The sequence below is a fragment of the Hippoglossus hippoglossus genome, chromosome 6, assembly GCF_009819705.1.
Source record: "Hippoglossus hippoglossus isolate fHipHip1 chromosome 6, fHipHip1.pri, whole genome shotgun sequence".
NCBI lineage: Eukaryota > Metazoa > Chordata > Actinopteri > Pleuronectiformes > Pleuronectidae > Hippoglossus > Hippoglossus hippoglossus.
This window is the reverse complement of record NC_047156.1, coordinates 24,564,218-24,581,816: the sequence shown is the minus strand read 5'-3', so window position 1 is coordinate 24,581,816 and position 17,599 is coordinate 24,564,218. Positions and strand designations below refer to the sequence as shown.

Here is a 17,599-nt window from a genome sequence, read left to right as displayed (position 1 = left end):
ACAATAATTTTAACAATTACGACAATGATTGTATTGCAGTAGCATCATTGAAATACAGTGTGTCATTCTCTAAGCAACGTTGACAGTAATCACATCATGGTCTTTTTCTTCTTGCTCTCTGGCCTTCAATGTTATGGTTTGCATTGAGTTTTTAGCTTTCAAATTATATTTGTTACTCTTAAATAAAAAAGGTAAATAAAGAGAGGAGATCATTTTACATTTTGTGGTTTGAAATCTGTCATCAGAGGGAGGCTTCAGTCAGGACATGTTGAAATTAAATGTAAAACTCAAAAGCAGTGTATATGTCTTTTAAACTTAATTTGCTCTGAGCATGAATTTTTATTTGCCTCCTATTAAACTGAGTTGAGGCAGAAATATCAGAGCTGGTTTGATTTACTGGACATTTAAATCAAAAGTTCCATATGCTGAAATGTAAAGTGTACTCATTCATGCAGTTACTGGGATACATAATGTGAATGTGTGATTCTACAGCATTCGCACTGATAACAATGGATATGTAATCAAACCTCGTAGTGATCTCCGATGATGCCACCGGCACCTTTCTTTGATGTCCCGTGGTAAGACACAGGCCACTCCCCTGGGCTTGACTGGGTGCCACGGTACGTGGTTCCCAGCCAGGTATTTCCACAATACTTGTCCAGCACCTGTGATAAAGTGTTGACATCACATGCTTTGGATGGTTTCTGATGAAGCAGAGACATTTGTTGCCTCTGTGTCTCTCTGTTTGCTTTGTGTTTTTGTGAGCAGGATTACATAAAAAGTGAAGGACAGATTTGCACCAAACTTGTTGGAGGATTGGGACATTGGGCCACAGAAGAACAAATTCAATCACTTTCCTTAAAGGAGACAGTTTGGTAGTTTTGGTTTCCACCCATCACTTTTCTCTTCCCCATTTTTCTCCTCTCACCCCAACCCCCCAAGAGACTGGTTCTGCTTGAGGTTTCTCTTTCAGTTAATGAGGGAGTTTTTTCTCTCTACAGTTGCCAAAGGAAATGTTGGGTTTCTCTATAATTTTTAAGGTCCCAACCTTACAATGTAAAGTGCCTGGAGATAATGTTCTGTATGTTGTGATTTACCGCCATACAAATAAAATTGAATCAAATGAATCCACTGAGCACCCCTCGCTCTGCAGCAGACATCCAGAGATTAGCAGGTGAACATAGCGGAGGCTTTTAGCAGCTGAAGAGTTATAAAGAATTCTTCTCTCCAATAGATTTGTTATATTATTGATTATTTCTATGTATTGTTGCTCTTTAGCAGCAGGGACGTTTAAATGGTATTTTATGTAGAGCAGTTTCACAAAAAAACTGGAAGGACGTTCTGAAATTACAAGTCAACTTTAACAAAGACATACCCACCTTGAGTCCAAATCGGTACCAACCGCATGGACGCTCGTACTTCTCTCCACCTCTCCAATAGGTCTCGGTCTCAGTCAGCTTGGTGAAATCATAGTTATACTGTGGGGCAAAGAATTCTTCCTCATCCAAAATGAGATTCTTCTTGATATCAACAACCTTCTCGTCCAGTGCGGGAGAGGAAGCTCCACCTCTGCTTTCCAGGATGGACTTGATGTGGTAGAAGCTGGATCTTGACACTTGGCTGTAGTGGGAAGGAAAGAGCTGTACATTAGAAAAATGCATTCACTAACTTCACAGAATAAAATCTGATCTCATGATTTAGGGTAAGAAAAGCTCCACTAATTACGAGTGTTCATCTCCATCAATGACAGTAGGGATGAGAAGCTTGATGGACAGATTCTGCCGTGGTCCCACATGAAGGTTCGTTCTGGACAAACCAGCTGGTGATGCTTGTTTCTGGACAGACGTCACGTTGCCAGTGCAGAGTGCTCCCAGAGCCTCCAGTGCAATGCTTCTATCAACCATGTTTACAGTGAGCTCTTGTCCTACAGAAGTAATGAAGCGTCTTTTCTGGAAGGAAACTGAGGGTTCTGAACTCCTGTCCTCTGGCTGCGTGGAATAAGGAAACCCAGTGATCTGAACGAGGACCTGGAGCTCATATTTATATGCAAACACTTTGTGATAAACACAGGTCCGGATTTGGGTGTGGCAAAGATGAAAAGTTTAGAAACCGTTATTCTTCACACAGTTACAGGAACAGTGTGATGAAATCTTCCAGAGAAATGGGGACAGACACAAACGTGTTCATACACATTATGAGGACAGTGGATTAGTCATCTGCTTTAAGCATTAAATAAAATGGGGCTAAAACTTTTCATGTTGGGCTACATGTGCATATTTATCATGTAGTCAATACATGTAGTAAATAAAAAGCTAAGTATTATCAATAATGTCATATCAGATCCGGAATTTAGTATTCATGCACAAAATTGAAAATTGTCCAAAAAAAGCTAGATTTAATTTGCTACATTTTGAAATGACAAACTATATCACAAACTGTTGGCTGGCAATAGCATGTTGATAGTTATTGGAATAGAAATATACAATAAGAGGTCACTTTGTTTTTAATGAGAGGTAGTAATAGTTAAAGGTTCTGGTATTTTCTCTCTTGCTTCATACTTGTCTGGAAGCACAGACACTTACTGACAGTGGAGTTCTCCAAGGAAGAATCTTTGGCTTTATTCTTTTTTAAGATACAAGCCCACACGCCAACATTAACCAACGCAGTGTTCTGCAGATGATAAAAAGACCACAAATGTATTTGTCTTCCCAAGTGTTCTTATATCTCAAAACTAAATAAAAAGGGAAGTTTGGTGCTGCTTGATTGGATTTAAGGGAACTGTTGGGCCTTGGTGGACGACTGTGCCCTACTGAGTGCCATTCTAGTTCTGAAGTGCAAGCGACTGTTTTTCTACAAGCAACTATGTTATACTCGTATTTCTACTTTCTAATTTAAGAAAACAATTGTAGTCGTTTTAAACGGCCGGTTTCAGTTGCATTATGAGAGAGCTCAGAAACTGTCAATTATCAGGTTTCAATGTTGGTGGACAGCACAGAGACAGGAACATCAGTATACAGTAGTGACAAGAACAACATTTATTCAAACATTAATAAGAGCAGCGAGACAAAGACGATGAAAAGTACAGTCAGGTGCAGAAAAACTTCAGCATCCTCTGAATATTTTCATAATTTAAAACATAGTACTCAGAATTCAGTAAAGATTTCACTGATTCAAAACTCTGTCGTTGTCTTAACTGGATCATCATCAGAGTTTCTGGAGACAGAAACCTGTTGAGTCCAGTTTACTGCAGAGGCCAGCAGGTCCACGTGTTCAGGAGGATGTGGATCAGAAGGAGAGGTTGATGAGCAGAGCGTTGTTCTCCTTCTTGTCTTCTGGACTCCACCTGATGAGCGGAGAGCTCAGGTCGATCAGCTGCTTTAACGAAACAACACATTATTTGTTATGCTTTTTGAAAACACATCTTAAAATTTACTTTTTAATCATGAATTTTTTATTCATATCCTCTAAATAAAACAGAATAAAATCTGATCTCATGATTTAGGGTAAGAAAAGCTCCACTAATTACGAGTGTTCATCTCCATCAATGACAGTAGGGATGAGAAGCTTGATGGACAGATTCTGCCGTGGTCCCACTTGAAGGTTCTCTCTGGACAAAGCAGCTGGTGATGTTTGTTTCTGGACAGACGTCAAGTTGCCAGTGCAGAGTGCTCCCAGAGCCTCCAGTGCAATGCTTCTATCAACCATGTTTACAGTGAGCTCTTGTCCTTCAGAAGTAATGAAGTGTCTTTTCTGGAAGGAAACTGAGGGTTCTGAGCTCCTGTCCTCTGGCTGCGTGGAATAAGGAAACCCAGTGATCTGAACGAGGACCTAGAGCTCATATTTATATGCAAACACTTTGTGATAAACACAGGTCAGGATTTGGGTGTGGCAAAGATGAAAAGTTTAGAAACAGTTTTTCTTCACACAGTTACAGGAAGAGTGTGATGAAATCTTGCAGAGAAATGGGGACAGACACATGTGTCCATACACATTATGAGGACAGTGGATTAGTCATCTGCTTTAAGCATTAAATAAAATGGGGCTAAAACTTTTCACTGTTGGGCTACAAGTGCATATTTATCATGTAGTAAATACATGTAGTAAATTAAAAAGCTCAGTATTATCAATAATGTCATATTAGATCCGTCAGGAATTTTACATTCATGCATTAGACAAAATTGAAAATTGTCCAAAAAAAGCTAGATTTAATTGTTACATATCACCAACTGTTGGCTGGCAATAGCATGCTTTTTGAAAACACATCTTAAAATTAACTTTTTAATCATGAATTTTTACTTCATCTCCTCTAAATAAAACAAATTCTTTAAAGAGCAGGTTTTGTGCACGGGGGAGCTATACAATGTGAAGTGTTCATCCCTTATTTACTCTAAAAACATAAGCACTGTGGTCTGGCAGTCAGAGATCACATCACTTGCCACACTAATAAAAACACATTTGTTGTTATGTAACAAATTTGAAGCAACATCAGCCTCTATCAATTCATTCACTAATGGATTGAAATAACTTGAAGGATTATCACCAGTTTTAAAAATGGTCTTAAAATTCATTTAAAACATCTTCTCTAAACAATCACCAACATGTACAAAATCAAGCAAAATCCATAAAAAACCCCAAGCAAAATCATGTTTAAACATGATTTTGCTTGGGGTTGTGGAAATAGCTGTGACACAACATTGACATATAGTTGGTCTCTACCTTCTCCTGAAGGAAATATTTGACTCTTCAGCTGCTAAATGCTCCACTGTGAGCAAAGAGATGACAGTGGCTTTTTTCTGAGGAAACGGATGAGTGCTGCAGCCGAAAACGACACAGAGAGCGGTGAGACTGAACCATAACAGTTAAGGTTGTGGCTTGGACGAAACAACGAACTGAAAATTACATGGCCGTTTTCAGACGTGAACTCTGGATAATGCCTGGGCCCAGTTGTCCAGATTTTGCACTTTGCTTTTCACATGTGAAGAACGCAGCAGGAGATTGTGCGGGTCGGACGCGTTCACAACAGGAAAACATTCTGAATATTTAGGTGCGTCTGGGTAGAAAGCACGTGTTTTGGTTTACAGCACATAAACAGCGGCATCTGCCCTCATGACCAGAGTTCTTGGATCTCATTGTCTTTGCAAGTTGGCATCTTCTCCTACATGTACGGCTCCTCTTCTTCATCCAGAGGTATTAGTATTCTTTTTATCACGTGTAAGAAATATCATCAACACTGCCACTCGCTCGCAATGAATCCTCCGGAAGATATCTGGTTGTGTTCTCACAATGACATTCTCTGGAGTATTTTACCAGGGGGCTGGCAGGAGAAACTCTGGAGAATGCCTGAAATATTTGACTCGGACATTTGCGTTCTCACATACAGCCCCTCCAGATAATTTCAGGAGAATATCTGGTGTTCAGTGCATGTCTGAAAGCACATTATGAAGCTCTGTGAAGCTGAATAGCGACACACTCAAGTGATAATTCTCTGTAGGCTTAGGAAGGCCTGTCCACATACTTTTGGACATTTAGCATAACTTCACACATTATTGCTGTGAAAGTGTTGCAACATATTGTCTGTGGATATAAGCAGGCGTGTGGCGTTACCTGAGTTGTGGTGCAGGTCTTGCCATTGGTCCGGATCAAGTCGGGGGTGTTGTTTAGGTCGATGAGCAGTTTCTCTTGAGGCTGCAGAGTTGGAGCTGGAAGATCCAACAGGAGAATCTGTAGAGAGAACAGAGGGTGATGAGGATCTGTGAGGTAATGTTGAAAAATTCAGCTGACTGGGCACAAATAAAATACATCTCTTAAGTCTGGAGTGAACATGGGAAAGTTCAATGAAAAATTTGTTTCAGAAAATGTATTCATAAATAAGTGAAGAGACAAGACACATTGTCCTGATCAGTTGTCCGAGCAACCAAGGTCATAGCACAGACCCATTCAGATATCATGGACCGAGCGTCTGGTCTAGGACGAGAACAGTCAGAGTCTGAACACTTCATGAAGCCACTGTATGAGGTCCTGCAGATTTTGTGACTTGTCAATATCGTCCTCATCATCATAATGTAACAATAAGCACCACCCCCCACACTCTACACGTCCTACTAAATCCAACACCACAAAAACTCAATCTTCTCAAGTACACACAAAGTCTGTACTTAGATTACAACCCTGTTTCCTTTTTCCATTCACTACAAAGTTTACACCGTTATGTTAATTTTGTCATGCCACCCTATTCATTAAACCCTGGTGGTCTCACTAGTTTTGACTTATCCCACTAAGTTATAAAAGCAACAACATTAACAAAAATAAAACAAACCCTGAATTGTGATATGATGATGCCTTGAGCGCCGATCTTTGATGTCCCATGGTAGGACACGGGCCACTCTCCTGCCTTTGAGTCTGTGGTGGTGCAGAAGCCTCGCTCTCCCAGCCAGGCGTTTCCATCCGGGTATTTATCCAAAGGACAAATTAATCATATAAGGCAGCCTATTGGCTAAATGTTCTGAAACTGTGAAACACTTTTAAAAAGGGCACATCTTTACCCCCCCCCGTATTTATTCTGTTGGTCAAAAGAGGAAAAGGACGGTTCAGTAGTTTCTTCTCTGTCCAGTCAGTCTGGATGACACTGAGAAAAGATCTGTAAAAGTCCAGTATGAATGAAGACTGCATATAGAGTGTGGTTAAATTCATCTTAAGAGCGTAACGTTTCCAGCCACAGGGGCGCTCATACACCTCCCCTCCTCTGTAATACTTCTCTGTGTCTTTCAAATCAGTGAAATCAAAGTCAAACTTAGGATCGAAGAATTCTTCCTCATCAATAACCATCTCTCTCAACGCTGATCGGAGAGGAGACCTGTGTGGAGACAGAGAAACAAAGAAAAAATAACATGGAACAGATTTGACAGGGCAAGAGAAGATGCAGACTTTTACAACAGACTTCTTCTCAACTCAGCGAGGGGAAAAGAGAAAAGGAAATAAAATGAACAAAATAAAAATAGAATGAGAGCTTTTTACAGTACCTTCCCATGAGAGCAGATATGAAGCCATTGATGGCGAAATTTGAGCTTGATCCAGCCACAAGTTTTGAAACTTGAAGAGATGTGACACTGGCATTGCAGAGGAGGGAAATTGCCTCAAATATAACGTCTCTATCAGACATTGTGAAGTTGTTGAGGGAGAATAGTGTTGTGCAATAATGCATTAAATGTGATACCATTAAATGGTGTAATTTTTCGGCATTCAATAAATTTGGTTATCAAAATAAAATATTGAATATTAATATTAAAAATATTAATATTAAATAATAATTGATTAAAGTTACCTCGGTGCACCACCCTTCAAAGGAAGGGAAAAGATAGCCAAATTCTTGATTAAGTCTCATAAAAGTACTAACTACAAATTTGGAACTCTGATTAACAATTAAATGAATAACTATAAACAAAATTACCATAGAGATAGTTAGCAATGTTGAAGGATATAGAGTTTGTACTGGAAAAATTAACTAAGTATGGTTGAAACCTATGTTGTATTTGAAAAGTATGTTTTATGACCTGTATCTACATACATATACAACCTGTCCAAATACTTTATGACCTGAACTGTTTTATGGTCTGAACTGTGTTGACCTGAAAACTGTCAGACCCTTTTTATCACTTATTTACTCTCCAAAGAACTGAATGTATGTCTGCTTATCTCCAAAGGAAACATATGTACATCAGTTGTCTGTGTTTAGATTCCTCTCTCAACCTGCACCTACAGAACCAGTCTGAACTGGTTCTGAGAGATAGCCTTAGTCCTCCTATATAAGATCCTTGCATTTCAGTGTCCTGCATCTTCACTCTGAGATCCTTGTGACTCTCTGTGTTGATCCTTTCTGCAGAAAGCCCCTATTAAAATACACGTAGATAACTTTGGTGTTTCCAGCCTCTTGTATTTCCAGATTTCCATCACAATTTGGTGTCAGAAGTGGGATCGCACGACTGGACGCATCTGGACTCGGTGTCTACGGTTGAGTGGCTTTCTTGGGAAAATAGTTTCCAACCTTAACCTCCCCATTAAGACAGGTGAGATGCAGGGACCGAGACCCGAGCCCGGATCGTCTCAGCGCTGCGATCTATCTGGTGAGAATCTGAGATTTCAAGTGTAATATACCAGCAAACATAGTGTTACGGAGAAGTTGGTTTAAGGGGATTGGATCCTCCGACGGGTGAAAGCCCCGTAGATTTTTAACCAAGGTTTAGAAGAAACCTGGAAGGTAGACTGACGAGGTACCTTAAAAAAAAAAAAGAGTTTGTTAAATAACACAACCACAGAGAGGACATAATACTGAGTTGTATTTGCATTGTTGAAACAAGACTCCAAAGGCGCGCTATGTAGAGAACTTCTTTAAGGCACTATGATTCATGTTGGTCAGGCAGGATATTTGAAAGTGTATTAAAAAAAAAAAGAGTGAATTGAGAAATTACCAGTAACTAAGTTATTATAAGAGGAAATTACTATTGATTATATTATATAGGGTGTATTACATTATTTTGAGGATGTTTATATTACTAAGTTCCTATTTGCTCCTTACGATAGCGTTTTGGAGATTAATTGAAGACTTAAGGTAACTAATACTTAAAATTTTTAAAAAGAATCTTAAATAGATAAAAGATAAATGTAAAAGATTGGATAATGGAACTGATCTGAGTAATCCTAATATGAACTTCAATGTGGAGGAAACTATGGTGACACAGCACTAATTCTGATACAAGTGTGGATGAAAGAATGTGGGTTTCCAGCTGGGGGGAGTTTTAGTATAAGGAATGTGGTTAGAAGAATTGCATCCAAGGGACAGAAAACACACTGGCAGGGACAGATAACACCTCACAAATGTCTCAGTGTCTCAAAATGCAGGTTCTCCGACCTCGACTCTTCCCCGCGAGAAGACGACAACCAGAACAACACCAAGCTCCACCAGAGGTGTGATGTTCCGCAGGCAGGAGCCCAGGCTCCACAACAACCTTTTCCACCTGATAAAGTTCCAGACCCGCAACTCCTCTCTTCACCTCGCACCAGACAAGCGGGCAATATGGACTGGGACAGGATCCAGCCCAAATCGCGATGGTTGAAGTGACCTGATGTTGCCAGCCTGTTAAAACGTACAAGCATCAAGTGGGACTCGGGAAGAGCTTAATAAAAGCACATGCAGTTGATGCGAAGAAAATAATTAAACATGAAGAAAAGAAGAAGAAAAGAGAGACTGATCTGCATAAAGCTTCACTGACAATGTTCAGAGGTACATCGCGGATGCAAAAGAAGAGGATTTCAAGTAAGAAGGGGAGACGGCATATGGAATGATGATTGGGACATTTGTTTTCACTGTGGAGAGAAGGGACATTGGGCAAGAAATTGTCTGAAGAAACAGCAACAAGCTTACAAGGCTGATTGAACCGAGGCGGGGATGGAGGAGAGGGAGGAACCAGCAACTTTGAACAGAGAGCGAGACCGTGAGGAACACTTCACACATCAAGAGGGTGAATGCACCACACGAACACAAACACTTTCATAGAAGTATAGCCGAAGAAGTAAAAGATTTTTTAGAAAAGCAAGACAAACTACTGATAGGAACATATGTTAAACATCAATGAGATGTATATGCTAATATGCCAACACACACACTCACAGTGCTAGGGAAAGAGATTATATTCCTTGTAGTTTTAGGAGCAACACATTCTGTCATCAAGAGTGATATGTTTGACACACATCCTAAAATGAGCGAATGAGTTGTTAGATCTGTGTTAGATTCAGGAAACACCGTGGTTGAAAAATACATGACTCCCTTAATATGAGATGATAGCATCACAGAAAAATTCAAGTGTTCATTTTTGCTATCCTCATGTTGTCTAATTAATTTGATGGGAAGTGATGTAATTTGACTTTTGGGCATTTCTATCGTTTCCACCCCATCAGGAGTCATAGTGATCCGAACGGCTGATCTGGATCCACCACAGATTTACACATGCATTAAGTGTAATGCTGCTTCACTGTTATATGCGTATGAATGGAAGCTCTGTTCATCTGTTGTCACATCAATCAACACTGATCTAGTGGATAAGGCACATTCAGTCACACTAAGAACAGACACCACGTATATGAATCCAGAAGATTTACACTGCACTGCACTCAAACACAAAGGGAGAGATGCATGTTTTGTAAAAAGATGGTTTAGAGAAAGTTGTGAAGAGAATTTAACACTAAGTTGCATGTTCTGGAATGAACATAGATGTGCTGTTTCTGTAATTTTACTCAAACCAGAAAATAAGTCACCCTCTCAGTTCCTTCACAGATGTTCAGAGGATGCTTTCCTTTTTTGACTTTCCTGGTTCACACTCACATGTCTTGCTGTCAAAACACAAAAATGATGAATGGCAAGATTTGGGACCGTGGATAAAAATAATAAATAAATAAATGTGTCAATGCTGACATTTGGGAAAAGATATCAGATCCTGTGGTTCAGTATAATCCATTTTTGAAAGTGTTTAGAAAATGATTTACATCAGTTGTTCACAGATTCAGGACTGTTTAACTGGTACCAGACACACATACAGATGCCCAATATGCATATGTATATTTACATTATACAAACAACATTTCAAGGGCTCAGAGGTAATCATGATATGGGTTTAATTCAAAACATGGAACCTATGGTTATCACACCATAATCTGACAATATCCACTGAAACAGAAAGCCATCGATGGTATTACACCAGTTTTCAACTCTCTTTTGAGGGCAGGTGTAATTGTTCCTTGCAAGGATTCACTAGTGCGCACTTCGATTTTTCCGGTCAAGAATATTTTTGATAAAACACAACCTGATGATTTGCGATTCATCCAAGATTTGTAAGTTGTCAACGCCGCAGTACAACAACGCGCTCTGTCTGTTCCAAATCCTTAAACAATCTTTTAGCAAGTTCTGAAGCATAGTAAATGATTCTCTGTTGTTGATCTGGCAAATGCATTTTTCAGCGTTCAAATTGATAAAGACAGCCAATATTGGTTTGCGTTTGAGTTTAACAGAGACAGTTATACATTCACATGCCTATGTCAGTGCTATTTACAACCAGGCACTAAAAGAAAGCTTAAGATCATTAGAGATAACACCAGGAAGAGCACTTTTACAATATGTTGATGATTTAATGATTTGTGCTCCATCTAAAGAACAATGTGAAAAGGATTCTGTGGCTCAAATTAAAACATCTAGCTGCAGAAGGACATAAGGCAAGCCTGAAAATCTGCAGTTTGTAAAAGTACAAGTCTAATTTTTAGGGCATGTGATCACAACAGAGGGCAAATCCCTCCCCCCTAATAGAGTAACAGTAATTTAAATATTCCTAAACCTGTTACAAAGAAACAAGTGATGTCATTCCTGGGAATGTGCTCTTATTGCAGATCATTTATTCCTAACTATGCTGTCCTCGAGGAGCCCCTCAGCGCAATCGCACACGGGCAAGGCCTACAAGCATATAGTAAAGTCACATGGACTGATGACACAGAGAAAGCTTTCACTGACTTGAAACTGACCTTACAATTGACCCTGACTTTAGGACTACCAAACCCTGACCGACCTTTCACACAGGCAGTTGACAAGAAGGGGGGCTACATGACATCAGTGTTACTCCCAGACCATGGGGGCAAACAGAGACCTGTGGCATTTTTCTCAGCCAAACCTGATCCTGTTGATACAGGCCTCCTTACTTAGAGCTGTAGCAGCTTCAGATAAGACTGTCATGGCATCCGAATGTAGCGAGGTGGGAAAGCGGGGATAGTGATAGGTTGCCACAACGCCACCTGGGGAATTTCACCTCCAGGAAATAACTCAACTATTGTAAGTGCAGCAGCACAGGTTCGTTTAAATCACGGGGCAAGAGACGTGTTTAACTAATAAACAAAGAACTTTAATATAACCAAATAAATGCATAAATCAACAAACAAAAATGAAAACAACAGAACACCAATCAACACGCAATACAACGCTTGACATGAGCAACGCAGGGACAGGGCTGGGACTTACCGCGGCGACAACCAAAGAAAAAGGGGAAGGATTAATAAACTCGCCACCCGTGACACAGCAAACCAACAAAACGGGTTGTGAAGAAAACCCCGCCACCAGGAATTGGGTCGCCGCCTCAGGCCCACAGCACCTGACCAACAATAAAAGAATAATTAAAACATGTCCGCGTGGAAACAACAAAACAAAACAGAACAACAAAACAACGAAATACCAACCAATATAAACAGTATTTAAAAGGTTGCTAAAAAACTAGGCGTCCCTTTGTGGTGATCACTCCACGCGCCGTGAAGGTGTAGCGTGGAGAGCCACAGTGCACGAGACAATACTCCAAGAACACACAGAATTGGTCCTGAGCCCGGGCAGTCTCCAAGTGTGGAGCCGTGCTCCTATCAGCTACCACAGTTCATTAAAAGTGTGAGTTAGGATAGTGCAATTTCCGGTAAAGCCAAAACAGCAGGTCCGTCTGAGACGTGGTGGCCAATGACGGCCGACGAAGGAGCAGGGCCTCTAGGAGGGCGAAATAAACAAATTTAATAATTAATATGACAACAACTGAATTGGGTGAATAATGGGGCCATACGCACCACCCTGCAAGCCAAGGCACCGTCACAGCAACCCGGAGGGTGGGAGTCTCCCCCAGCCGTAGATGAGTCCAGCTGTTGCATGACATAAACAGTCAGCTTGGGTTTAAGAGAAGCAAGAGCCGGCAGACAACGTTACTTACAAAGCAGACCCGCAACTGCACCCCGAAGGTCCCCCGGCGGAGCGATCCCACGCCAGCAGTCAGTCACGCTGCGTACGAGGGGGGAAAATTAGAGGAGGCGCTGGCTGTTGCACAACCACGCCGCGGCTACAGAGGTAGCTCTTCCGCGCTATCCACGACCCACCGGAGAGGAGCGGAAACGGAAGGAGTGCGAGCCAAACACGGCCGCCTCCTTAAATACGGGATGCCTGACGTCGCCCAATGACTGGTGCGCCATTAGAACAGGTAGAGCGCCCCGCAGCGGCAGGGAGGGAGCGCGCATCTGGCTACACAAGGATTTAGTAGGATACTCCCCACTCACCCTGCTGATCCCAAATGCTGTGTCTATGATACTATCTATAACATGCTATTCTGTTGGAAATGTATAACATCACTGTGAAAAGATGTAATGTTCTAAACGCAGCTACTCTTCTTCCAACAGAAGGAGATGGTGAACAACACAACTGTGTAGTAACAATAACCGAAGTTTGTTTCCCTAGACCAGACTTACAGGAAACACCTTTGAAGAATCCAGACTTTGAACTGCTTGTGGATGGATCAGCATCTCGCAATTCAGACACAGGAGAAAATCAAGTTGGTTTCTCTGTGGTAACAGCACATGATACATTGATTGCATGGCCACTCCCTGCTGCTCTGTCTGCACAAGCAGCAGAGCTCACTGCTCGCATTGAAGCATGCAAATTGGCTGAAGGGAGAAGGGTGAATATCTACACTGACAGTAGATATGCATTTGGTGTAGTACATGATTTTGGCACGATTTGGAAACACAGAGAATTCCTTACATCATCAGGCAAAGCTATTACACATCATGCTCTAGTGTCTCTGATGCTTGATGCTATCCTCCTCCCCAAACAGGTTGCAGTATGTAAATGTGATGCTCACACTCTAATAATGACCCAGTATCACAAGGTAATGCCGGAGCGGATGCAACAGCAAGAGCAACTGCTCGCCAGCCACTATCTGCTTCACACATTCTCTTTCAGGTCGACCCAACCACCCCCACGGCTGACCTGCAGGAACTCCAACTTAGAGCCACAGCAGATGAGCGTGCACTTTGGAGGAGATGTTGGCTGCACGTATACAGCTGGGGTGTGGGTGGGCTCTGATGATAAACCTTGTCTGCCAAAATATCTGTTTCCCTATGTTGGGACATGGTTTTTAGTGAAACCACACTTCGGCCTACATGTGCCATCAAAAGCCTGAAGCCGCATGTCCCTCCAGGACTCAGTCTCCCAGGGGCCATCAACGTCACAGAGGTGTGAAAACCCCCCCAGGGACACAGGTTTCACCTCCCATTGGTCACTCTGGACCCCATGACCTGTGAGGTCACCGGGCCAATACAAGGCCAGGTCTCCCCCTCTTCTTTCTCTTTCTACACTCCCTCCACGGAGAGAAGGCTGTCAAGCCTTTTTTCCTGCATCGCCGAGGGAAGAAGCCTGGCTTCTCCAGCTCACATCTTCTCTTTCCATCCAACACTTCGAGAGGAGCACAAAGGTGCAGCTTCCAGCTCATCTCACCAAGGAAACCTCCTCGCACTCCAAGCTCTACCAACCCTTCAAGCAGCGACTCAATGTCCTGCTGGAGAACTTCAAATAGCAACACAGCTCAACAGAATCACTAAGGCAGGAGCCACAAACCAGCAAGACGACTTCACAGAACTGCGAACTGCACAGCAACTCTTTTTCCCCTTTCCACGGACGGGTAACACAACTGGGCTTAATAATTATACTAGGCTAAGCAAGACTGTTTATTCGATTCTGTGTGATGTTTATAAGTTTGATTTGTGGTGTTGTGATATTGTGGTTACAAGTTGTTGAGAAAGTTAATGTTAGTTATGCTCTTCAGTCCTTCCTTGCATGCATCTAGCAACTTTCTCTAATTTGGCACACACACACAGACACACGCATAACTCTTCACCTACTTAGCTCGGACCCCTGCTACATGTCGTAAGGATTCCAATAGGGGGGGGAATGGTGTTATCTTCAAAGTGGCCAGCCGCCATTTTGGAAGCACATAGACACACACGTGCATACTCACATAGCTATCTTTGTTTAGTGAGTACACCGTTAGTAATTTGTGTTTTTATACTTTATTATATTCATAATAAATGTTTTTCTTTCACAAATGTTTTTTTATATATGTTGCATAAGTGAATTTTGCCAACCTCTACACTGTCAAGAACCCCATATCTTTCAACTTAGCTAACTATCTATATGGTAATTTTGGTTATAGTTATTAATTTAATTGTTAATCAGAGTTCCAAATTTGTAGTTAGTACTTTTATGAGACTTAATCAATAAATTGGCTATCTTTTCCCTTCCTTTGAAGGGTGGTGCCCCGAGGTAACTTTAATCAATTAAAGTTATTATTTAATATTAATAATTAAATATTAATATTTAATATTTTATTTTGATAACCGAATTTATTGAATGCCGAAAGGCACACCATTTTATGGTATCACGTTTAATGCATTATTGCACAACACCTATTATGTAAAGTTAACGCATGGGATGGATCATGTTTCGAAAGGATCAATGTTGGCTGCAATTTTACAACACTGGTTCACAAAGGGGTTTTCCAACTACTCTCAGAAATGTTGTCATGCATGCATGATTTGGACTCCATTTGTTAGTACGTCACTAAAACAATTAAGTAAATATTTGGGCATTGATTTGAGACAACATTGTGCCTACCACCCATCCAGTGGTGGAGCGGTGGAAAGAGAAAATGGCACACTAAAAAACAATTTGGCAAAATTTTATGAGGAAACTGGATTGTCATGGACTAAATCTTTCTCGCTTGTTCTCATGCAGATGAGAATGAGAATTAGACCAAAATATGGATTGAGCCCATTTAAGATTCTGTTCGGACATCCAGCAAACGAGGCCATTGGACCTGTTAAAAGGCCATTGCCCTCAATAACTCTCTGTGATGAAGAATGTGATAATGTTGTACTGGCTGTTTAGTCGGCTCTTATCAGTCCTTACTCCCTTTTGCGACGCATACCTGTGTCTTATGTTGTCAATAAATGACAAAAAGGAGGGAAATGTACTGGAAAAAATTAACTAAGTATGGTTGAAACCTATGTTGTAGTTGAAAAGTAAGTTTTATGACCTGTATCTACATACATATACAACCTGTCCAAATACTTTATGACCTGAACTGTTTTATGGTCTGAACTGTGTTGACCTGAAAACTGTCAGACCCTTTTTATCACTTATTTACTCTCCAAAGAACTGAATGTATGTCTGCTTATCTCCAAAGGAAACATATGTACATCAGTTGTCTGTGATTAGATTCCTCTCTCAACCTGCGCCTACAGAACCAGTCTGAACTGGTTCTGAGAGATAGCCTTAGTCCTCCTATATAAGATCCTTGCATTTGAGTGTCCTGCATCTTCACTCTGAGATCCTTGTGACTCTCTGTGTTGATCCTTTCTGCAGAAAGCCCCTATTAAAATATACGTAGATAACTTTGGTGTTTCCAGCCTCTTGTATTTCCAGATTTCCATCACAAGTTCTTGACAGTGTAGCAGTTGGCAAAATTCACACTTATGCAACATTCATTAAAACAACATTTGTGAAAGAAAAACATTTATTATGAAGATAATAAAGTATAAAAACACAAATTACTAAAGACGTACTTACTATATGAACATGTGTATGTAAGTATGCGTGTGTGTGTGTCTGTGTGAGTGAGTGTGCTTTAAAAATGGCGGCAGGCCCCTATGAGGGCAATAAACCATCCCCCCCAGTATGTTTATGACATGTAGCGGGGGTCAGAGAGGTGTGTGAAGAGATATGCGTGTGTGTGTGTTGGTGCCAAATTAGAGAAAGCTACTAGATGCATGCAGAGAAAGACTGTGAAGAGCATAACATCACTAACATTAACTTTCAAATAACTTATAACCAAAATATCACAGTAACACGATTCAAACTTATAAACATCACACAGAATCGAATAAACAGTCTTTGCTTAGCCTAGTATAATTATTAAGCCCAGTTGTGTTACCCGTCCATGGAAAGGGAAAGAAAGTTGCCGTGCTGTTCAAAGTCCAGTGAAGTCGTCTTGCTGGTTTTGTGGCTCCTGCCTTTGTGGTTCTGCTGTGCGATGCAGCTCAGTTGCTGTTCGAAGTTCTCAGGCAGGCTTTTGCGTCGCTGCAGTCCAGTCAGGCCAGCCCAGGTTGGTAGAGCTTGGATTGGGAGGAGGATTCCTTGGTGAGGTGAGCTGCAAGCTGCACCTCTCCTCCATTGAAGTTGAGCAGAAAGAGAGGTGACCTCCTTTCGGAGAGTTGAGTTGAGTTGAAAGAGTGAGCTGGACAGCCACCCTTCTCCTCTCGGAGGGTTGCGTAGAAAGAAAGATCGAAAAGAGAGAGAATAGAGGGGGGACTTGGCTTATATTGGCCTGGTGATCTAATGGGTCATGGGGCCCAGAGTGACCAATAGTGGTTGAAACTTGTGTCCCCGGTCGGTTTTCACACCTCTGTGTGACGTTGCCGCACCCTGGGAGACTGAGTTCTGGAGGCTCTGGTTTGTCTCCAGAACAAAGAAAAGCATGTGGTCAAGGCTTTGACTATACATTTAGGCCGAATTGTAGTTCACAAATACCAGGTCCCAACAATAGGAATTCAAAAATGAACAAATAGAAAAGAAAAAGTCAGTGGAGGTGCTTCTTCTTTGATGCGCCTTGACTCTGGGGAAGAGGGCACAAGATTCAGGGTGGGGTTTATATGTCAAAGTACAGTATAAAGAACAGCCCACTCAGGATCAGGTTACACAGGCATA

The 17,599-nt window shown here is 41.3% G+C and overlaps 2 protein-coding genes and 1 long non-coding RNA gene across 6 annotated transcripts in view; 1 reads left to right on the top strand and 2 right to left on the bottom strand.

Annotated features, from left to right (window-relative positions):
• The window catches only part of LOC117763011, a 4,461-nt gene extending 631 nt beyond the window's left edge, over positions 1 to 3,830 (bottom strand). For 2 of the 4 annotated variants that reach the window (XM_034587833.1, XM_034587834.1), the window contains exons 1-3: positions 1,726 to 2,006; positions 1,380 to 1,620; positions 528 to 665 (exon numbers count right to left, since the gene is read on the bottom strand). In XM_034587833.1, the coding sequence (XP_034443724.1) occupies positions 528 to 665; positions 1,380 to 1,620; positions 1,726 to 1,904 (558 nt within the window). In that variant the 5' untranslated portion in view covers positions 1,905 to 2,006. Of the gene's footprint in view, positions 1 to 527; positions 666 to 1,379; positions 1,621 to 1,725; positions 2,007 to 3,526 lie in introns of those variants that run through there. The other 2 variants (XM_034587835.1, XM_034587836.1) reach the window with 2 other exon arrangements.
• Positions 1 to 7,653, top strand: part of LOC117763018 — a 16,545-nt gene extending 8,892 nt beyond the window's left edge. Inside the window, exons 2-3 of the long non-coding RNA XR_004614107.1 lie at positions 3,011 to 3,019; positions 7,481 to 7,653. This is a non-coding gene — a long non-coding RNA (uncharacterized LOC117763018). The remainder of the gene's footprint in view (positions 1 to 3,010; positions 3,020 to 7,480) is intronic.
• Positions 1 to 17,599, bottom strand: part of LOC117763013 — a 23,313-nt gene extending 5,714 nt beyond the window's left edge. The window contains exons 1-3 of the mRNA XM_034587837.1: positions 17,434 to 17,599; positions 7,020 to 7,169; positions 6,691 to 6,853 (exon numbers count right to left, since the gene is read on the bottom strand). Coding sequence (XP_034443728.1) covers positions 6,691 to 6,853; positions 7,020 to 7,159 — 303 coding nt within the window. The 5' untranslated portion in view covers positions 7,160 to 7,169; positions 17,434 to 17,599. The remainder of the gene's footprint in view (positions 1 to 6,690; positions 6,854 to 7,019; positions 7,170 to 17,433) is intronic.